Source organism: Molothrus aeneus, chromosome 27 (assembly GCF_037042795.1).
Source record: "Molothrus aeneus isolate 106 chromosome 27, BPBGC_Maene_1.0, whole genome shotgun sequence".
NCBI classification, from domain to species: domain Eukaryota; kingdom Metazoa; phylum Chordata; class Aves; order Passeriformes; family Icteridae; genus Molothrus; species Molothrus aeneus.
The window spans coordinates 5,115,776-5,137,052 of NC_089672.1; the positions used below are offsets into that span (position 1 = coordinate 5,115,776).

General features: G+C 60.5%; 3 protein-coding genes across 4 annotated transcripts; 2 read left to right on the forward strand and 1 right to left on the reverse strand.

Moving 5' to 3' along the window:
• The first annotated feature begins 211 nt into the window (after positions 1-211).
• Positions 212-5,440, forward strand: SIRT6 (sirtuin 6). Of its 2 annotated transcripts, XM_066566272.1 has the most exons (8): positions 212-307; positions 1,449-1,576; positions 1,839-2,021; positions 3,215-3,274; positions 3,656-3,751; positions 3,989-4,069; positions 4,152-4,275; positions 5,040-5,440. In XM_066566272.1, the coding sequence occupies exons 1-8, from the start codon at positions 242-244 to the stop codon at positions 5,328-5,330; spliced, it is 1,029 nt and encodes a 342-aa protein (XP_066422369.1). In that variant the 5' UTR covers positions 212-241; the 3' UTR covers positions 5,331-5,440. The 2 variants fall into 2 exon arrangements, with proteins under 2 accessions (XP_066422369.1, XP_066422370.1); XM_066566273.1 differs by lacking the exon at positions 3,215-3,274.
• Positions 5,441-6,291: 851 nt separating this feature from the next.
• On the reverse strand, positions 6,292-9,971 carry CREB3L3 (cAMP responsive element binding protein 3 like 3). Its single transcript, XM_066566521.1, has 10 exons — positions 9,956-9,971; positions 8,967-9,091; positions 8,620-8,875; positions 8,130-8,245; positions 7,768-7,899; positions 7,584-7,690; positions 7,402-7,470; positions 7,235-7,319; positions 6,857-6,953; positions 6,292-6,638 (listed from the first exon to the last, which is right to left on the reverse strand). The coding sequence occupies exons 1-10, from the start codon at positions 9,969-9,971 to the stop codon at positions 6,292-6,294; spliced, it is 1,350 nt and encodes a 449-aa protein (XP_066422618.1).
• A 1,511-nt stretch (positions 9,972-11,482) lies between these two features.
• Positions 11,483-20,991, forward strand: MAP2K2 (mitogen-activated protein kinase kinase 2). The gene is made up of 11 exons (XM_066566224.1): positions 11,483-11,603; positions 12,743-12,953; positions 14,281-14,427; positions 14,975-15,052; positions 15,399-15,450; positions 15,538-15,662; positions 17,545-17,758; positions 18,446-18,510; positions 19,197-19,258; positions 19,814-19,859; positions 20,587-20,991. Exons 1-11 carry the CDS (start codon positions 11,518-11,520, stop codon positions 20,695-20,697), a joined length of 1,197 nt encoding a protein of 398 aa, XP_066422321.1. The 5' UTR covers positions 11,483-11,517; the 3' UTR covers positions 20,698-20,991.
• Positions 20,992-21,277: the final 286 nt, after the last annotated feature.

The following is a 21,277-nucleotide window of genomic DNA, read 5'->3' on the forward strand; positions in this document are numbered from 1 at the left end:
CGGGGCAGTGTTCGGATACTCTCAGGCTCAGGGCAGCGCCGGGGCAGTGCCGGGGCACTGTCAGGGCACTGTCGGGGCCACTGTCAGGCTCAGGGCACTGCCGAGACGCTGCCGGGGCGCTGTCGGGACGAACTGAGGGCAGCCCCGCCTTGCCCGGCTCCAAGATGGCGGCGGCGGCCCCGGGGCGTGTCCCGCGGCCCCGGCCCCGCCCGGCTCTTCCGGCCGCGCCGCGGCCGCGCCGATGGCGGTGAATTACGCGGCCGGGCTGTCCCCGTACTCGGACAAGGGCAAGTGCGGCCTCCCCGAGGTGAGCGCGGCACGGCCGGGTGAACCCCCGCCCGCCCGGGGCAGCCTCTGCCCGCCCGCGGCGTCCCCCGCCCGCCCGGGCCTCCCGCGGGCCCTGCGCGGCCCGGCGCGTTCCCATGGCAACCGCGGCCTCGGCCCCGCACCGGGGAGGCACCGGGGAGGCACCGGGCCCTTGGTGTGTCCCCAGCACATCCCGCGGCTCCCTCCCCGTCCCCCTTCCGTGGCTGCCTGTCCCCAGACACCCCGTGGCTCCCTCGGCTCCCCCATGTCCCCCCCAGGCCGCCCCCAGCTCCCTCCTCGTCACCCCCCATGTCCCCCTCCATGGTCTCCCTGAGCCCACACGGCGGGTCCCCCCATGGCTCTGGCCGTGTCCCCCCTGAGCCCCAGCGGTTCTTGGGAAGCTTAAAACGGGGTTTGGGGGGAGCCGCAGGGTCATTGAGGAACCTGTCCTGAGCCGAGGGGATGGTGAGGGGACGGGGACACACAGGGTCCTGTCCTCGTCCCTGTCCCCAGGAGATGGGGCTGGAGAAGCATCTCAGGAATTAAATCTCGTGCCCAAACCAGTGTCCAGTGTCCCCACCTCCATGGCTCCCATGTCCCTCGCTGTCCCTCGGCCCTGCCCTGTCCCCAGAGCTGGTGGCACTGCTGGTGACAGCTGGGGCTCAGCACACGCGGGGTGGCCCCGGGTCGCTCCTGGAGCCCAGCCTGGGCCAGCTGCCTGTCAGAGCAGCAAACTCCCTGTTGGTGTTGGGTGTTCCCAGCCCTGTCCCTGCACGGAGATGCTCCAGACAATGTGGAGTCTCTGCTATTAAATGTTTCTGTCATTAAGGAAGGCGAAATTCTTCATGGATAAGGAAGAATTGTGGGTTACTGGGGCTCTGGAATCATGGAATCCCGGAATGGTTTGGGTTGAAGGGACTTGAAGGATCATTCAGCCCCACCTCTGCCATGGCAGGGACACCTTCCACTGTCCCAGGCTGCTCCAAGCCCTGTCCAGCCTGGCCTTGGACATTCCAGGGATCCAGGGGCAGCCCCAGCTGCTCTGGGAAATCCATTCCAGGGCCTCCCCACTCTCACAGGGAAGGATTCCTTCCCATATAATCCACGCCCACATCTCTCCATCCCACGCTGTCTTTTCCCAGATTTTTGACCCTCCGGAGGAGCTGGAGCGGAAGGTGCGGGAGCTGGCAGAGCTGATCCGCAGCTCCTCCCATGTGGTGTTCCACACGGGGGCAGGGATCAGCACGGCCTCGGGCATCCCTGACTTCAGGTAAGTCCAGGGCTGGGAGCGTGGCACCTCCTCTGAGTCCATCTTCCTTGGTGGAAAGCTCTGATTTAACCCAGCCCTGCCCCATCCCTGCTGTCCATCCTGGATCCAGCTGCAAACACCATTTTCCCTCTTGCACATCCCAGCTGTTGCCACAGAATCCCCACATTGTTTGTATCAACCCCCAGAATCCTGCTGATCCACGAGCTCTGCTCCCAAGGATGGGGCACCTGGAGCCTGAGCTCTCCCTTCCTGCTCTTTCCAGGGGCCCCAATGGTGTCTGGACTATGGAAGAGAAAGGGCTCTCCCCAAAATTCGACACCACCTTCGAGAATGCCAGGCCCACCAAGACTCACATGGCGCTGCTGGGGCTGCAGAGGGTGGGAATCCTGAAATTCCTGGTCAGCCAGAACGTGGACGGCCTGCACGTGCGCTCGGGATTCCCACGGTATTTCCCAGCCCCACACAGAGGGAATTCCCAGGGAATCCCTGCCCTGTCTGATACTGGGAGGGGAGGCTGGAAGGGGATAAACCAGCTGGAATTTAGAGGGGAGAGGTTCTGGTTCTGAGGCAGAGGGTCATGGAATGAAATGGTTGTTGCTGTCTAGAAATGCTTCCAGGCGCTGTTTGTGCACAGGAAAAACAGATTATGGAATAATGGAATCCCAGAATGGTTTGGGTTGGGAGGGACCTTAAAGCTTATCTCATTCCCCTGTGCAGGTGTCTGTGCAGGGCCAGGGTTTGAATTCAGTGTGATCCCTTCCAGCTCAGGATATTCTGTGATCCCTGGGAACAGTCAGGGATGGAGTTTGGAGCAGCCTGGGACAGAGGGAAGTGTCCCTGCCCATGGCAGGGGGGGTTGATCTTTTCAGGTCCTTTCCAACCCAACCCATTCTGTGATCCTGTGACTCAGGATGTGACTGAGGAGCATCCGCGTGTCTTTGGAGCAGGTGCCTCTCACAAACACCTTCAGCCAGAGCTGCCTCCAGGGGCTTTTCTTGTCATTACAAGCCCCAAGTGCTGGGTCCTGCTCCCAGCCCCGTGTTTGTGTGTTTAATCTAAACAGCCATGGGAAAAGCAGCAGGGAATGATGACAGAATTCCATGGTGCTCCCACAGCCCGCAGCCACTGGCTCCTGTTCAGTTCAGCCCAGCTCTGCCTCCCAAATGAAGCCTGTGCTTGAGTAAGCTGAACTGGGGCCAAACTGGGGGAAATCAAGTCAGTCCTGTCTCAGGCAGCCTGGAGGAAGTTCCCAGTGAACGTGGGGCTCTGAGGAAAACAGGGCCATGTTTTCCTCTGGCTTCTGCTCTGAGCCTGAAGGGAATTTTAGGAAAAACAGGTGTCAGAGGGCTGGAACAGCACAGGGACAGACAGGAATGTTGGGTGCTGGAAAAGCAAAGATCTGGATGCTCCCAGGAGCAGAGATTTGAGTGGATCAGGAGCTGCAATCAGTGCTGCAGATGGAAACATTAAAATTAAAAGGCCAGGATCTGCTGTCCCTTCCTAAGTCCCTTTTGGGGGATGAACCCAGCACCTGGCAGGGCTGGAATGCAGAGAAGCCCTTGAGGTTCCTGGGGAGGAGGTGGGGTCCCCCCAGGGCTCCCCACCCTTCCCCAGCTCACCTGTGCCTTTCTCCCACAGGGATAAGTTGGCCGAGCTCCACGGGAACATGTTTGTGGAAGAGTGTGTGAAATGTGGGAAGTACGTGAGCCCTGGGGGAAACTGGGCTGGGATCCCCATCCCAGGGAGAAACTGGGCTGGGGTTCCCATCCTGGGGGAAACTGGGCTGGTGTTCCCATCCTGGGGGAAACTGGGCTGGGGTTCCCATCCTGGGGGGAAACTGGGCTGGGGTTCCCATCCTGGGCTGAGCTGGGCTGGGGTTCCCATCGCAGAGGGAAGCTGGGCTGGGGTTCCCATGCCAGGCTGGGGTTCTCATGCCAGGCCGGGGTTCCCTTGCCAGGCTGGGGTTCTCATGCCAGGCCGGGGTTCTCATGCCAGGCTGGGGTTCCCATGCCAGGCTGGGGTTCCATGCCAGGCTGAGCTGGCCTCCCCAGCCCCTCACGAGCAGCTCTGTCCCCACAGGCAGTACGTGCGCGACGCCGTCGTGGGCAGCATGGGGCTCAAGCCCACGGGACGCCTCTGCAGCGTCACCAAGGCCCGGGGGCTGCGGGCCTGCAGGTAGGGGGGTCCCTCCTGGGATGTGGGAGTGGGGCATGACCCCACAGCCCCTCAGATTTGGGAGAAGCAAGGCCAAGGTGCAGGAGGATCTCTCTGGGTGCTCTCCATCCCTTCACAGTGTGGGGACAGGGAGGGTGGGATGGGCTCTGGTCATTGTCCCCTTTGCCCAGGGCAGCTCTGCTGCCTGTTCTCCTACCTTTTCCAGGGAATACAATGGTCCCTGTGTGTGTTTTCCAGAGGGAAGTTACGAGACACTATTCTGGATTGGGAAGATTCCCTGCCCGACCGTGACCTGACGCTGGCAGATGAAGCCTGCAGGTACTGACACCCTGCTCAGGAGGGGAACAGTCCCTTCCCACCCCTCCATGCCCTGGTTCTGGATTTCTCCTCCTCCCTGCAGGAAAGCCGATCTCTCTGTCACCCTGGGGACCTCTCTGCAGATCAAACCCAGTGGGAACCTCCCGTTGATCACCAAGAAGAGAGGAGGGAAGTTGGTCATTGTCAACCTCCAAGCAACCAAACACGTGAGTGAGCTTCCTACAGCGCTGCACTGCTCCTTTCCCCTCCTGTCTCCTGTTCCAGGCCCATCCCAAGTTTGTCCCTGCACGTTGTCCCCTCCCAGGTGGCCTCTCTTAGCAGGCAAACAGGCTGGGAGTCCTGGGTTGGAGGGTTTAACCTGCAACTCCTGCTAAACACGTAGAGATGGCAGGTAAATATTAGAATCATGGAAAGGGCTGGGTTGGAAGGAACCTTAAAGCTCATCCTGTTCCCTCTCCCATGGGTGGGGACACCTTCCACTATCCCAGGCTGCTCCTAGCCCTGTCCAACCTTATCCAAGTAAGTCTTAGGAGCAGAGTAAAAGCTCAGCCTGGAGGCTGCTGCGTCCTCTTGGGGTTTACAGCCCGATGGAAGGGCCACACACACAGAACCTGTGGAGGACATGCTCAGTTCCTGCTCAGATGTTGGTGCCCCAATCATCCAGACCTGGGGGTTCCCGGGATGTCACCAGAGCTCCCTTGTGCCTGTCACACTCTGTCCCTGCTCTGTCCCTGTGTCCCCATCCCCAGGCGTGACTCAGCCCACACCCCTGCAGAGCCCTGGGGCCAGCTCATGTCCCACTGGGAATGACACACGGGGGACACGGCCGTGTCCCTGTGAGAAGCTGTTTGTCCCCTGAGCCGTGTCCCTGTGAGGAGCTGTTTTTCCCCTGAGCCATGTCCCTGTTTGTCCCCTGAGCTGTGTCCCTGTTTGTCACTGTTTGTCCCCTGAGCCGTGTCCCCCTGTCCAGGACCGCCAGGCCGACCTGCGCATCCACGGCTACGTGGATGAGGTGATGACCAAGCTGATGAAGCACCTGGGGCTGGAGGTGCCCGAGTGGACGGGGCCGGTGGTGGTGGAGAGCGCCGAGCTGGCCAAGGGCGAGCAGGAGCAGCTGCAGGGGCGGCTGAAGGAGGAGCCCCCCCTGGGCCAGCACAACGGCACCGCAGTGCCCCCAGAGCGCCTCAAGCAGGAGTGTCCCAGCCCTGACACGGGGCCAACACCAGTGAAGAAGATGAAGGTGGAGCCTCTCCTCACCTGACCTGGACTGTCCCTGTCTCACCTGGGCTGCTTTTCCTACTACCGACTTTTTTTTATACCCTTAAATATTGTCCCTTTTTTTATGTCAGTATTAAACATACTTGAATTGTGGCTCGCGGAGCAGCTGCACCCATGGGCCTGAGGAGGGCCTTGCATAGAGATGTTCTTCCCTGTGAAGGTGGTGAGGCCCTGGAATGGAATTCCCAGAGAAGCTGTGGCTGCCCCTGGATCCCTGGAAGTGCCCAAGGCCAGGATGGATGGGACTGGGAACAATCTGGGACAGTGAAAGGTGTCCCTGCCCATGGCAGAGGTGGCACTGGATGAGCTTTAAGATCCCTTCCAACCCAAACCATTCCATGACTCTGTAATTCCATGTCACTTGGTCATGGAAGGGGACTGGTGCTGGCTGGATCCCAGCTGGACTCAGGGCTGGGAGCTGTGGGAGGGTGCCCTGGCCCCAGCTCCAGGCTGGGCATGGCTGTGTGTCCCCCCACACTTCTGGGCCCCTCATGGCAGCTGGGCTTGAGGTCCCCCTGGCCCAGAGCTCCTTGAAACCTTGTGGATCACCCCCTCTTAAACTACAGCAGGTGGATTTTTTTCCAAAATATCTTATATTTAGAGATGAAAATAAAATTCTAAAACCAAAAAACAAAACCAAGAGCAAAACCAACCAGTTGCACCATCAGCAGCCAACCAGGCCGGGGCCCCTCCTGCTTCCTCAGCCCCATCCTGAGTGACTTCAGGTCCTTTCCACAACTCCCACTGTGCCAGGGGGACAGGAGCAGCCCCTTTCCTCCAGTAAGGCCAGTGGGAACCGGTCTCCTCTTGGCAGTTCACAGAATCCAAGCAAAGCCAAGCAGGTCCAGCATCCAGAGGCAGATCCCAGAGGGGACCCCCGAGGGCGTGTCCTGTAGGGGACGAGGTGCTGGCACCCCGTGGCACCCCCATGCTCCCTGCTCTGCCTAAAGCTCCTCCGCCGGCTCCAGCACCACGGGCCGGCCGTGCCCGGGCTCGGACCACGCCAGGGATGCCAGCCCCGGGTGTGGCACGGAGCCATCCCCTGGCACAGCCTCGGCCTGCTCCCTGTGCTCATGGCTCAGCCCCTCGGAGCCCGATGCCCGTGTGTGGTTCTGGAGGGACCCTTTGGCCGGGAGTGCTGGGAATGTGTCCTGGAAGGCCTCGTGTGGAGTCCCGGGGGTCTCGTGCAGGGGCTCCGACCACAGCGGCTCCGGGGGCTTCTCATCCCCGGCCTGGGGCTGGGTGTGAACCACGCGGGAGGCGGCGGCGTTGTGCAGGGACCTGGAGAAAACTGAGCCCCACGGAGGGTCAGGGCCTGGGCCAGGGCCATGAGGGTCTGGCACAGCTTTGGCTCAGCTCAGCACAGCTCCAGCCCAGCCCAGCACAGCCTTGGCACAGCCCAGCACAGCCCTGGCACAGCCCAGCACAGCCCTGGTACAGCCCAGCCCAGCACAGCCCAGCCCAGCACAGCCCAGCACAGCCCCAGCTCAGCCCCAGCTCAGCCCTCACCTCGCACGGGCCTGAAGTCGCCGTTTGCCTCAGCCTTGCTGGGGGCGAAGGGGCTGATGGAGGGGAAGACAATGAGGGTGAAGGAGAGCAGCAGGACCTGGGGACAGAGGGGACATCACTGAGCACAGCAGGGGAGAGGAACCAGGAGCTGGGTCACAGCTGGTGGCAGACCCAGGAGTGCATCTATTCTTCCATCCCTCCCTTCTGGTTCATGTCCTACCAGTGCACCTCCATCCATCCATCCATCCATCCATCCATCCATCCATCCATCCATCCATCCATCCATCCATCCATCCATCCATCCATCCATCCATCCATCCATCCATCCATCCCTCCCAGCCCATTTCCAGGCTCCCAGGCTTTGGAGGCCCCACGCACCGCCAGGCAGGTCCCTGTCTGTGCTGCCTTGTTGCTGGACTGAACCACCATGGCCTGGAGCTTCTTCAGCTGCTCCAGGAGGGATCTGGGAACAGGAAGAGCCCATGAGCCTCCACGCCAACATTTCCCACCCCACCTTGTCCCCATCCCGCCCTGAGAGCACCTACGAGTTCTCCTTCTCCAGGTGCAGGACCTTCCTCTGCAGCTCCTGGTTCTGAGCCGTGCACGCCGACATCCTGGGACAGGGAGAGCAGCAGGGGCTCAGGGGACAGGGCTGGCAAGGAGCAGAGTGCCCGGGGTGCCACCCTGGGGGTGTCACCGTGCCCAGGTGAGGGGCTGGGCTCTGTACCTGCTCTCCAGCCCATCAATGTATTCCTTCTTCTTCTTGCGGCTCTCCTGGGCCGACTGCTTGTTCCGGATTTTCCTCCGGATCTTCTTCAGCACCCGCTCCTCGTACTGGGGGAGACACGGGGGGTCAGGGCCACCAGGGCTGGGTGTCCCCCTCCACACCCCCCAGGTGTCCTGGCACCCACCTTGGTGAGGGGCAGCTGCGTGGGCAGGGTCACCCCCTCCTTCAACAGCAGCTTCTTCTCGTCCTCCGTCAGCACCAGCTCCTGGAAGTGGCCCTGGCTCGGCCGGAGCAGGGAGCCAGGAGCCTGTGGCTGCTGTGGGGACACGGAATGGTGACTCCTTGGGACACCCCCCACCTGGCCCCAGGGACCCTGGCTGGGACCATGGGCCAGGAAGGGACAGGGATCATAGACAAGGGCCAGGAAGGGAAGGGAACAAGTGTGGGGATGGGGAGGGATAGGGATGGGAATGGGGGATGATCAGGGTGCAGGAAGGGACAGGGCTGGGGACAGGGAGTGTTGGGGACACAGGGACAGGGACTCACATTGTCAGAGCTGCCTGAGAGCAGCAGGTCCTTGACGGTGAGGGCACAGGATGAAGGCGGGGGGACCACAGGCACTTCCTGGCTCTCCTCCAAGAAGAACCCAGGGTGCCACATGTCTGGGTGAGGGCAGAGCAGGGCTGTCAACAGTGCTGTGTCCCCACTGTCCCCACTGCAGGACCCTCCCCTGCCATGGCCCCAGAACCAGGGTGACTTGCTGCCCAGTCCAGTGCCCCTGACTCTGTCCCCCCAAATTGTCCCTCTGGTCCTACCCTAGTGCTCCCCACCATCAGTGTGCCCAGTTCACCCCAGTTCCCACTCTCTCCACACTGTCCCTATCTCCTCCCTAGCCCACCAGACCTCCCAGTTCTTCCCAGTTTCCCCCAGCCCCCTTAATGTCCTCACAGTCCCCTGCTCCCCCACCATTCTCATCTCCCCAGTGTCCCCAGTCCCTCCAGTGCCCCCAGCCCGGTCCTTTCCCAGTGTGGCTCACCCAGGTCAATGGAGACCTCGGGCTGCAGGACCCCCGACCCCGCTGGGAGGGGCTGGGCCTGGCAGGGGTCGGTGTAGGGGTACAGGACCTCTCGGGGACCCCCGTCACAGCTCCGGGGGGGGCTGTCGTGCTGGTCAGAGGGGGGGTCCTCGGACACCCCGCTGTCACTGGTGGCCGGGGACCAGCTGGGCGAGTCTGACACCGAGTCCCCGGAGCCCAGGACGGAGCTCAGGAAGTCGTTGCTGTCCGGGGCGCACTGTGGGGACAGGGCACTGTCACCGGGAGCCCCGGGGTGTGACATCCCAGGGCTGTCACCCAGCAGGGCCGAGCTCCAGCCCAGGGCTCACCCTGTCCTGGGGCCAGGCTCCCGGCGGCGTCCCCAGCTCCACCTCGCGCAGGATCCCGTCCTGGACGTCGAAGAGGAGATCCAGCAGGTCCAGGCTCTCGAGGCTGCCCACGCTGGAGGCCATGGCTGTGGGATGGCAGGGTCACTGCCCCGCCCAGGCCCCGTGGTACCCCCCAGGGCCACCCCCACACCAGCTGCACAGTCCCAGGGACACCCTGGGTCATGGGGCAGCTGCGAGGGGGCAGGGGAATGTTTGGATTCACCTGGAAAAGCCCTACAGGTGTGGGACAGGATGTGGGGGCTCCAGGCATGGCAGTGCCCCCCCCTCCTCCCAGCAGCTGAAGTTCCCAAATCCTCCAGTTTTCCACCCAGAGCTGCCCAGCCCAGGGGCTCCCTCCTGGAGGTGGCCGTGCTGGAAGGGCTGGTTAATCATTCTGGCAAGTGGAGGGGAGGTGACTGTGGCCACCGGTCACCCCAGGGAGGGGACTCGGCCCCAGGGAGGGGACTCAGTCCCTCACTGCTACCCCAGGCACTGCTCAAGACCCTGGCCTCAGAGCCATAGGCCAGCTGACCACTAACCCAACTGGCCAATCAGCCAGCTGGCATCCCAGCTACCCGAGCAGCTGACCCACTGACCAACTGGTTGACCAGTCAGTCAATGAGCTGATCAAGAGACAGACCAAATGGTCAACCTGTTGGCCAAATGACCAATGGATGGACTGCCCCAACAACCAGCCCACTGACCAATGGACTGTCCAGTCAACTCTCTGCCTGATTGACCAACCAACCAACCAACCAACCAACCAACCAACCAACCAACCAACCAACCCACCACCCACCCAACTGACTCAAATGCCTTTCAAGCCAGATGAGGACAGTTGTCATTACTTGACATTTGTCTGGCCAAGGTGGACACGGTGGTCCTTCACCCTGAATCCTCTCAGAGAAGGCCCCATGGGATCTCGTTGAGCGGTAGCAGCCAGGACATACCTGAGAGAGATGCCATAGATTGTCCTCTCAGCCCTCTCTGAGCCCAAGGAGCACAGTGGACAACAAGCTCGGCCTTCACCCTCCTCCTCTTCCTCCTCCTTTATGATTCTCTGGCCCAAATGGCAAAGTTTAAACTTCAACTGCACAGAAATAATATCCTAGATTGCAAAATGTCCCAGCCCTGATTGGGGCCATCAGAGTGAGATGGCAGGGCCGCCCCGGGGCTGGACCCGTAACTCATTAGCCAAATGTTTTTGTGCTCTTCTGCCAAGCGGGGCAGGAGGGGCCAGGGCTGCCGGGCAAAGTCCAGGTGCTATAATTGTCCATGAACCTTCACCCACTTTTGGGGACAGTTTCCCTTTTTCAGACGTCTCGGCATTAATCACATTCGATGACTGCTGAGCGCAATATCCGGGGATGTTTGCTTGGGCTCTACCACTTGTGGATTTTCCAAAACCACCTTAGTGCCCGGTGGTTCTCCCTGGAGAGAGAACATTGACAAGGGATGGAGGGACAGGACACAGGGAATGGCTTTCCAGGGACCGAGGGCAGGGATGGATGGGATTTTGGGAAGGAATTCCTGGCTGTGAGGGTGGGCAGGCCCTGGCACAGGGTGCCCAGAGCAGCTGTGGCTGCCCCTGGATCCCTGGCAGAGCCCAAGGCCAGGCTGGACACAGGGGCTGGGAGCAGCCAGGGACAGTGGGAGGTGTCCCTGCCATGGCAGGGGTGGCACTGGATGTGTTTAAAATCCATCCCAACCCAGCCCATCTTGGGATTCCATGAGTCCCTCATGGCTGTCTCGGGTTCACACGCTGTGCCAAACCCTCACCCCCCTGCACTGAGGGGCACCAGCCCAACTGCAGCACCTGCGTGCCCTCAGTGAATGCCACCCCGGGCACAGGGAGGGGACAGAGATGACTAAGGCTCCGTGTGGCCCAGGCGTGGCGCGGGGACAAGGCCACGGCCCCTTATCGGCCGCCCCACGGCCTCTGCCCGGGCAGGCGGCGGCTGCTCCCCACTTTATGGCCCCGCCGGGACCGGGCAAAGGGCGCCCGCCCGGTGCCGCCACCCGCGGTCGGTCGGGGCCCCTCCTCAGGGGCCTCGGGGGTCCCGCGGCCTGGGATCGGGCATGGAACGGGATGGGCAGAGCAGGCAGGGGCTGAGGGGCTGCTGCCCGTTGCTGGGTCACTAATTAGTGCTTATTTAATTAACGCTCCGTCCACACAACCGGAGCCCCCCGGTGCCCCACGGGCGTGGAACCCCGGCCACTGCCACCACGGCCTTCTCCCCCTCAAAGAGATCTCGCGAGATTTCGCCCCGCCGCGCGTTCCTGTGCCGGTACGGGGCCCCGCCCCTCCGGGCCTTCAGCCCCCACCTCTCGGAGCCCCCGGTCCCGCCTCCATAGGCCTGATCGTGGCCCCGCCCCGGTACCGGCTTTGGCCCCGCCCCAGGCTCGGCCCCGCCCCCTATTGGCCGACGCTGGCCCCGCCCCGGCCCCGCCCCCGCGCGCCCCCGCGCCCGGCCGCGCCCCCCCGGCCCCGCAGGCGCGGCCCGGCCCGGCCATGCCGGCCAAGAGGAAGCCGGTGCTGCCCGCCCTCAACATTGCCCCCAGCGCCGCCGAGGGGCCCAGCCCCGACGGCTCCGCAGAGTGAGTCAGGCCCGGCCGGGACCGCCCCGGCAGCGGGGCTGGGCGTGGGGGGGACGCGGGGCCTGGGGGGGACACCGGGCCCGGGCAGAGCGGGGAGGCCGGGACAGAGCGGGCACCGGGCCTGGGAGGTCGGGGCACGGCGGGCACGGCGGGCACGGGGCGTGGGGAGAGCCAGGGAAGGCCTGGAAGAGCCGGGACAGGTTTGGGGAGGCCTGGGAAGGTCTGAGGGGGAGCTGGGACAGGCTCGGGGGGACCGGGGAAGGCCTGGGGGAACTGGGGCAGGTCCAGGGGAACCGGGACAGGCCTGGGGGGCTGGATGGGCCCGGTCTGGGCTGTGTGGGGCAGGGAGGCAGAGCCGGGGGAGAAGGCTGAGGGCTGGAAGGGATGGGCTGGGGCAGGTGCGGATGGGAAGGGCAGGGGGAGGCTGCTCTGGCCCCCCCAGGTTTGCTGGGGCGCAGCTCAGGCCCGGGGGGTGCCGGGCCCAGGAGCGGGAGCGAAACAGGCCTGGAGATCCAGGCTGGAGCTGGGATGGGCACCCGGGGTCTGGGGGGGACTTGGGGCAGCAGTGGGGGCGCGGCAGATGGGACATGTGGGGTGAGAGGTGGTGGAGGGGGGTACAAGGGGTGCTGGGTGGAAGGGATGGGTGAGACCCTCCCGACACGTCCCAGTGTGGTTGAGGAGGGACAAGGGGGTGGCAGCAACTGGGACGGAGCAGCTGGAGCTGGCACAGGCGGTGAGGGCTCGGCAGCTGCTGCCGGGGCAGCACAGACCCCCCTTTGTGCTCAGGATTTGGGGTGGGGGTGTAACAGGGCTGCTGGACCCCACGGAAAGCCCTTCTCAAGTTACACACCAAAGCCAAGTTTGGCTCCCCGGGACAGGGAGCAGCATCTGCTGCTGCCTCTTTAAGGGCCCAAGGATTCTTCCTGTTCCTTGGCTCTCCCAAAACACCTGACTGCTCCCAAGCTCCTCTCCAGAGGGGCTGTGTGTGCTGGGCAGGGACTTCTCCAGGTCTCCCTGTCCAGGTGATCCCGTTGTTGGGACTCAGGATATGTCAGGGGATGATTTTCCATCATTTCCTAAGAACTGCACTCTCCTTTCCCTGGTGCTGAGCATCTCCCATCTCCTTCTCCCCTCTCCAGGGCTAACCTGGTGGACCTGCAGAAGAAGTTGGAGGAGCTGGAGCTGGATGAGCAGCAGAAGAAGCGCCTGGAAGCTTTCCTGACACAGAAAGCCAAAGTGGGGGAGCTGAAGGACGATGACTTTGAGAGAATCTGCGAGCTGGGCGCTGGCAATGGCGGGGTGGTCACCAAAGTGCAGCACAAACCCTCAGGGCTCGTTATGGCACGGAAGGTAACGAGGGGCTGGCAATGCTGGGGGGCACCTGGAGCTCTCCCTGGCTCGGGGAGGGCTGGGTTTGTTTGGATTCTCTCTGCATTTGCACCTTCACCACCTCACCATGGTCAGGAGCAGAGTCCTGGCTGCTCCCAGATGGAGTTGTCTCCTTTGGAGAGGCTGCACTCCCAGTAACAGATCCCTGGGCTGTGGAAAACAGGAGTTTTTTGGTTTTTTTTCCCCAGTTCTGATGGAGAAAGTGACTGGAATTGGCTCTCCTGAGGATTGTAGGTCATGGCTGGGGAAGTGGCAGTGGGAAGGATGGGTTTGGCACACACATCCCTCAGCCCCATTTATCACATCCCAAGGTCATTCCAAGCAGGGACAGAGGTTCCTGAGAGGTTCCTCAGACAGAGGTTCCTCTCAGACTTGGCCTCATTGGGAACATCCACTGTGGTGCCACGGAGTAGAAAATCAGGAGCTGCTTCACCTCCCTAATGGGAGAGGCCATGCTTGGCAGGAGCGGCACAACCACTGCTCTGCCTCCTCCAGAGTCTCTCCTCCCTCCTGCTGCTGGGATCATGGAATCCTGCCGTGGTTTGGGTTGGAAGGGGCCTTGCAGCTCACCCAGTTCCAGGGGCAGGGCCTCCTTTCACCAGCCCTGGGTGTTTCCTTCCCTGCTCTGCTCTGACCCCACGTGCAGCCCCAAAAGCCGCTGCTCGTTCTTGTGCAGAACCTTCACAGGGGCTTTTTCTTTTCTGTGGTTTCCTTGATCTGGGAGCACCTTCTTACAACACCTCCAGAGCTTGTGAAAATGCTCCTGGCTGCTGACTCAGAGGGGCTGAGATCAAACTCCTGACTCGTCTTTCCACCCGTGTCCGGTGCAATCCCGGCGCCTTCCATGGCTGAGGCAGCACAGAGCTCTCCCTGTGCCTCCAGCCTGGGATCCCACACTGGATGGGGTTGGAGACACCTTCAATCCACCCAGTCCCACCCCTGCCACGGCCAGGGACACCTTCCACTGTCCCAGGCTGCTCCAAGCTATGTCCAACCCGGCCCTGGGCACTTCCAGGGGCAGCCACAGCTTCTGTGGGAATTCCATTCCAGGGCCTCACCCCCCCTGCCAGGGTTTATTCCCAATATCCCATCCATCCCTGCCCTGGGAAGCCATTCCCTGTGTCCTGGCACTTCATCCTTAATATTATTCTGCAAATGGGAAAAATTCTGCTCCAGAGCAGCGCCTCCCTTGGAGATCTGATTTCCTCCCGGCACTCAGGGCTGCTGCCCATCAGTTCTTTTCCTTCCCAGGAGTCACACACCTTGCCTGTTTTCTCTCTCCTGGCAGCTGATCCATTTGGAAATCAAGCCAGCCATCAGGAACCAGATCATCCGGGAGCTGCAGGTGCTGCACGAGTGCAACTCCCCCTACATCGTGGGCTTTTATGGAGCCTTCTACAGCGACGGGGAGATCTCCATCTGCATGGAGCACATGGTGAGTGAGTGAGCGAGGCCCTGCCCTCCCTGCAGCCTCCCAGTGCCCTCTCCCTGCCAGCTCAGTGCCCTGGGCCACTGGCAGCTCCTTCTCCTGGCCACTCTGCTCCTGGTGGGAGCCACGCATTCCTGCCCGGGGCTCGGAATGAAGGAGACAGCGACGTTTGGGAAGAGGAAGCAGAGGTTTGGGGCTTGGCCAAGCGGAAATGTTGCCAACCCACTGCTCTGCAGAGCCTGCTGAGAGGCTCAGTGGACACATTCTGTTCTTTCTGGTGGAGAATTATGTTATTTCTCCTCCAAATCAGCACCATCTTGGCATTTCCAGTGATGGAAGGAAACAAAGATCCAACAGCAAGAAGCAGAGCTGTTAAAAAAACAGTTTTCAGTGATAAACCTGAGCTCAGATCACCAAATCTTTTTTTTTTTTTTTGGCTGAAAAAGGAGTGTGCTCAATGCTGGTCACCCACACCTGCTGCCCTCTACATCCAGCTGCTCTGTTTTCCTGCTGGGAATTGCTGTGTTGGTCATTCCCATGTTCTTGGTTTCAGGATGGTGGCTCTTTGGATCAAGTGCTGAAAGAAGCCAAAAGAATTCCTGAGGAAATCCTGGGCAAAGTCAGTATAGCGGTGAGTGGTGGGGCTGCTCAGGCTTCCAGGGGGGGATTTGCTGGGCAGGGATTGGGAATAATTCCTGGGCTGTGTTCCCCAGTCCTGGGGACTTCACTTTTCCTGGGCCAAGAGGCCAGAGCAGAGGGGAAATATTCCCAACCCCTTTCCCCCTGGATAATGTTGGCTTCACTTCGAGGAGATTTGGGAGAAGCTTTTTTGGGGTGGTTCACCCAAAATCTGTGATGGAACTGGGGATGAATTGCAAACCCTGAGGGACGTGGGCACCACAGGGCAGCTCTCCTTGAGCTGGGGGCAGAGCTCTCCCCTGAGCTCTGCTCTGATCCAGCCTTTGGGTTCCTCCCAGGTTCTGCGGGGCCTGGCCTATCTGCGGGAGAAGCACCAAATCATGCACAGAGGTGAGAGCAGGACCCCGAAAATCCCAGCCTGCGGTGCCAGGTGTCACCCAGAGCCACCTTCACACCCCCCTCTCTCGCTGTTCCCAGATGTGAAACCCTCCAACATCCTGGTGAATTCCCGAGGGGAGATCAAGCTCTGTGACTTTGGGGTCAGCGGGCAGCTCATTGACTCCATGGCCAACTCCTTTGTGGGAACTCGGTCCTACATGTCTGTAAGTTCCTTCCACCTGGGGTTTTTGGGTCGTTTGGGTTCATCTCAGCTGTTTCCATCCCCATCCTGTTCACAGGGACACTTTCCACTGTCCCAGATTGTTCCCAGCCCCGTCCAGCCTGGCCTTGGACGCTTCCAGGGATCCAGGGGCAGCCACAGCTTCTCTGGGAACCTGTGCCAGGGCCTCCCCACCCTCCCAGGGCAGGATCCTGAGGTCTGAGCTGCTCCTGTATTTTGGGAATGGTTATTCAAGTGCAGTTATAGTTAGACAGGGGCTATTTAAAAATCCTGTCCCCTCTGCTCCTAGGCCCTGGCTCCAGGCTGCCTCGGAGCTGCCAGTGGGGATGACTTGCATGGGTTGATACATTTCTGATTTTTTTTTTCTTTTAATGGTCATATCCTCGAGGGGATTTTCTGCTCCTCTGGTTCCTTTTGGGTGTTAACAGCAGAGAGCAGGAAAATACATTTTTATGGATAAGTTGAGTTCCTTCGATTTCAGCCCACAGAGAAATGGATTCCTGCTGGGTGTTCCAGACTCCCAAACACAAGTAGCTGGGAATGCTGCTGAGTTGGGAGTGTGGATAAGATGCTCCAAGTGCTTTTTGTCTGCACATCATTTTTCTTTGCCATCCCCTTTGCACATGATCCTTTTGGGACTGTCCTTTCCCTGGAGAGCTGCCATGGAGAGGCCTTTGGGATATTACAGAATCCCAGAATGGTTTGGGTTGGAAGGACCTTAAAGCCCATCCAGTCCCACTCCTGCCATTGCAGGGACACCTCCCACTGTCCCAGGGGGCTCCAGCCTGGCCTTGGGCACTGCCAGGGATCCAGGGGCAGCCACAGCTGCTCTGGGCACCCTGTGCCAGGGCCTGCCCACCCTCCCAGGGGGGAATTCCTTCCCAATCTATCCCATCTATCCCTGCCCTCTGTCTGTGTGAAGCCATTCCCTGTGTCCTGTCCCTTGTCCAGAGTCCTTCTCCAGTTCCCTTGGAGCCCCTTCAGGCACTGGAGGCTGAGTCTCACCAATACAGGATATTTGTATTTGGTGTCCCATGTTAGCCCATGTTCCTGTGTCCTGGGGGTCCATATCCCATGTCAGTGGATGTTCCTGTGCCCTGGGGACCAGCATTCCATGTCACCCTGCATTCCCTGTGCCCTGGGTGCCATTATCACCCATTCCCAGGGCCATTATCCCTGCTCCCATGCCCATTCCTGTCCCCCTGAGCCCCTCCCTGTGCTCTCCCTGTTATCCCCATTCCCAGTGCCATTATCACCCATTCCCATTCTCCCTGAGCCCCTCCCTGTGCTTTCCCATTCCCAGTGCCATTATCCCCATTATCCCCATTCCCATTATCGCCCATTCCCATTCCCATTGTCCCCCATTCCCAGTGCCATTATCCTTGTTATCCCCATTATCACCATTCCCATTATCCCCCATTCCCATCCCCATTGTCCCCCATTCCCAGTGCCATTATCCCCGTTATCCCCATTATCCCCATTCCCATAATCCCCCATTCCCATTATCCCCCATTCCCAGTGCCATTGTCCCCATTATCCCCATTCCCATTATCCCCCATTATCCCCATTCCCATTATCCCCCATTCCCAGTGCCATAATCCCCCATTCCCAGTGCCGTTATCCCCTTATCCCCATTCCCATAATCCCCCATTCCCAGTGCCATTATCCCCATTATCCCCATTCCCAGTGCCATTATCCCCATAATCCCCCGTTCCCAGTGCCATTATCCCCATAATCCCTCTTTCCCAGTGCCATTGTCCCCGTTATCCCCATTCCCGTTATCCCCATTCCCATTATCCCCGTTCCCAGTGCCATTATCCCCATTATCCCCGTTCCCAGTGCCATTGTCCCCATCTCCCCCGCAGCCCGAGCGCCTGCAGGGCACGCACTACTCGGTGCAGTCGGACATCTGGAGCATGGGGCTGTCCCTGGTGGAGCTGTCGATCGGAAGGTACCCAATCCCCCCGCCAGACTCCAAGGAACTGGAAGCAATTTTTGGCCGTCCTGTGGTGGACGGGGCGGAGGGAGAGTCCCCCAGCATCTCGCCGCGGGCCAGGCCCCCAGGACGCCCCGTCAGTGGTAGGGGCTGTGGTGTGCATCGGCAGCAACGCTTCCATGGGGGATCCGCGGGGTTGGGGGGCGGCTGGGGGAGCTGCCCCGCAGGAGGCTCTGCTGGGAGCGCTGCCAGGGGAGGCCGCACCCGTTCCTGCGCAACACAGGTTGGTGGAAATCCCGGTGGGGAGGGAGCTCTCAGGATGGATTTGGGATCTGTCCGTCCGCGGGCTCCCGAGATCCTCCCGTGTCCCGCAAAAAGGCCGTGGGCGCAGCTGGAATGGGGCTCCCGTGGAGAGGATGGCTTGAGGGACGTTGTCGCAGCCCCTGTGCTGCCAGCAGGTTCTTCTCAGGCCTCAGGCAGCTCTTTGGGAAGAGCTTTGCTGGGAGCTCCCACAGAAGCACCAAAGAGCAGCAGGATTCCAGGGGTGCTCTGCTGGAGCCGTTTCCTTGGGAGCAGAAGGCTCTGGAAGTGCTGCCAGCCAGCCAGAGTCGATGGTCTGGTGCTGTCCAAACATAAATAAATCTGGACGGGAGGTCTGGTGAAAGAAATCCAAATTCTGGAAATGAAGTTGATTTTTCTTTAACCATGACTCAATTCCCCTGGGAGTTGCCTCAGCCTCTCCCAGCAGAGCTCCCCCAAAGTTGTGTTTTTCACCCCAAACTGAGCCCTGAGCAGCCTCTCAGCACCGTTTGTGTCGTGTCACCCCCCAGGCCACGGGATGGACACCAGGCCTGCCATGGCCATCTTTGAGCTGCTGGATTACATCGTTAACGAGGTGGGTGTTTGCTTTCCCAGAGGTTCCTCAGGGATGTTCTGCTCTGCTCAGTCAGGCTGGGATCTGGAATGTTTGGTCACTCATGGAATCCCAGCATGGTTTGGGTTGGAAGGACCTTAAAGCTCATCCAGCGCCACCCCTGCCATGGCAGGGACACCTCCCACTGTCCCAGGCTGCTCCAGGGATCCAGGGGCAGCCACAGCTGCTCTGGGAATTCCATCCCAGGGCCTTCCCACCCTTACAGGGGGGAATTCCTTCCCAAAATCCCAGCTAAACCTTCCCTCCCTCAGTTTAACGCCATCCCCCTTGTCCTACCCAACTTGCAAGGACAGGTCTCACAAACACGTGGAGAAAGGGCAGCTTCCCTTTCCAGGGTGATGGAAAATTCTCATTTTGGGATTGTTTCATCAGCCCTAGGCATGGCCAGAGCTGGGATTTGTGAGGTTGGATTTAGGATTGGGATGCTTGGTGATTTCCCAGCTTTGGCTGGGGTTCAGTGTGGGGTCCCCTGGGTGCAGAGCGAGCTGGAGCAGCAGGGGAAGGAATGGCAGGGAAGGGTTTTCCTGGCTGGAAAAGCAGTGAGGATGAGGAGGATGAGAGTGTCTGTAGAGCACAGCTCCCTGACACTGATTTTTGGCACAGTAACACAGGAGTGGTGCAGGAACCCCTTTTCCTTCTCTCCACAGCCACCTCCCAAGCTGCCAAGTGGAGTCTTCACGCAAGATTTCCAGGAGTTTGTAAATAAATGGTGAGGATTTCATCTCCTGGCTGAAGGTGGAGGCTTGGATGTGCTCCTTGACAGCTCTGCAGCTCCACCCTCTGTGTTCTGCCTGATCTCCCTCTCTCCCTGCCTGATCCCACCTTGTGCTGGGAGCTCCTGCCTTGGGAAGGGTTGCAATAAAAGCATTTTATTTGTGGGGCTGCTGAGCAGGATCCCAGCCCCTCCTAAATCTGAGCCTGGCAAGGGGGGGGTGGTGGAGCAGATCCTGGGGCTGAGTCACCCCGTGGGCACAGGGACACCTGAAGGTGCTGCCAGAGCTCCCGGTAAAGCAGAGCTTGGATATTAAATCCCAGATTGCTGCCAAGCTTTGGGGCCTTTTCTCCATTTGCAGGGCACAATTTGTCCCCACAGTGTGGAGGAGATGGATCCTGCAGCTCTCCCTGGGAGCTGAGCTGGCAGGGATCCCTCTCCCAGGATCCTGAGGGGCTCTGGGGGAAGCTGGAGCTTCCTTCTCCAGCCTGATCCCCACATTCCCACAAGGAATCTCACCTTGGCTTCCCTCTCTCGTTCTTCTCATTTCAGCTTAATTAAGAACCCAGCAGAACGAGCAGATCTGAAGATGCTGATGGTGAGTGGGGAGAGGATTTTTCTGCTGCACTGGGGTGGCACCAGCTCTGCCAGCTGCTGCCTCCTCCCTCTTGCTCCAAAGGCTGGGAATTCCCAGGATGGGGCAGAGGGTGGGACTGGCCCCCTTTATCCAGGGGCAGTGCTGGATCTCTGCTGGGACAGCCCTGGCTCCTCACCTGGGCAGGTGGGGGGCACTGAGGGCTGGCTCCCAGCTGTGCTCCCATCCCAGAGATCCAGTAGAGTCCTGGGAAAGGGGGGGATCAGGTGAGACCCTACCTGCAGAGCTTCTCCAACACCAGAGGGACCTGGAGCTGCTGGGAGAGTCCAGAGGAGGGCCTGGAGCCCCTCTGGAGCTCTGGCAGAGCTGGGAGGGCTCACCTGGACAGGAGCAGCTCCAGGGAGAGCTCAGAGCCCCTCCAGGGCCTGAAGGGGCTCCAGGAGAGCTGCAGAGGGACTGGGGACAAGGGATGGAGGGACAGGAGCCAGGGAATGGCTCCCACTGCCAGAGGGCAGGGCTGGGTGGGATATTGGGCAGGAATTCCTCCCTGTGGTGGTGGGAGGGTTGCAAGGAATAAATATTTCCCCCAAATCCTCTTTTCCTGCCTCAGCTGTGGCACCAGGATCTTCCCCGCCTCTCCAGGGCATATCCCACAGCACAGGGCTGGCTTTTTGGGATCTGGGATGGTCCTCTGGGCTGTTCCTGACCGTGTTTTCCCCTGTGCTTGCAGAGCCACACGTTCATCAAGCGCTCCGAGGTGGAGGAGGTGGATTTCGCGGGCTGGCTGTGCCGGACGCTGCGGCTGAACCAGCCCAGCACTCCCACCCGAGCTGCCATGTGAGCCCGGCCCGGCCCTCCTGCCTCTGGCACCGCTTCCTCTCCTCCCTGCAGGGCACAACTGCCCCTCCTTCCTCCCTCCCAGCGCCAAAGCTCCGGCCCCGGGCCGGCTCCATCCTCCCGGGCCGGCTCCATCCTCCGGGGCTGCCCACCGGGGTCGGTCCCCTGGGACCTGGGGGTGTTCCAGGCCTCTGCTCCAGCTCTGGAGCTCCTGACACTTGGGAATTGTGGTGCTGCTTATGTTGTTTTTTTTTCTTTATTTTGGGTTTCTTTTTGTTTTGGTTTGGTTTTTTTTGGTTTGGTTTTTTTTTTTTTTTTTTTTTTTTGGAAATGTGTTCACTGGGGTTAGAAAGGAAGGGGATGGGGGGTGTGAGGTGGTGCAGGATGAGGGGCAGCTGGTGCTTCACCCCATCCCTGGTTTTCTCTCCGGGATGGAGAATCGGTGGGATCAGGAATGGAGAAAGCCTGCCTAGGGTGGCCCAGAGCAGTGTCCCTGTCCTGCCTGGGGCCACAGCTGGGCTCTGGGCTGGGGCAGAGCAGGGATTGCTGTTCGGTTTAAATCTGCTTTAAACGGTTCTGATGAA

Coding starts and splice junctions, on each gene's coding strand:
- SIRT6 (XM_066566272.1), top strand. CDS start 242: ATGGCGGTGAATTACGCGGCCGGGCTGTCCCCGTACTCGGACAAGGGC. Junction 1,577..1,838: donor TCGGGCATCCCTGACTTCAG/GTAAGTCCAGGG, acceptor TGCTCTTTCCAG/GGGCCCCAATGGTGTCTGGA. Junction 4,070..4,151: donor CTGGCAGATGAAGCCTGCAG/GTACTGACACCC, acceptor TCCTCCCTGCAG/GAAAGCCGATCTCTCTGTCA.
- MAP2K2 (XM_066566224.1), top strand. CDS start 11,518: ATGCCGGCCAAGAGGAAGCCGGTGCTGCCCGCCCTCAACATTGCCCCC. Junction 17,759..18,445: donor CCCAGGACGCCCCGTCAGTG/GTAGGGGCTGTG, acceptor GTCACCCCCCAG/GCCACGGGATGGACACCAGG. Junction 18,511..19,196: donor TGGATTACATCGTTAACGAG/GTGGGTGTTTGC, acceptor TTCTCTCCACAG/CCACCTCCCAAGCTGCCAAG.
- CREB3L3 (XM_066566521.1), bottom strand. Junction 8,876..8,966: donor GAGCCTGGCCCCAGGACAGG/GTGAGCCCTGGG, acceptor CTGTCCCCACAG/TGCGCCCCGGACAGCAACGA. Junction 7,691..7,767: donor CGCAGCTGCCCCTCACCAAG/GTGGGTGCCAGG, acceptor TGTCTCCCCCAG/TACGAGGAGCGGGTGCTGAA.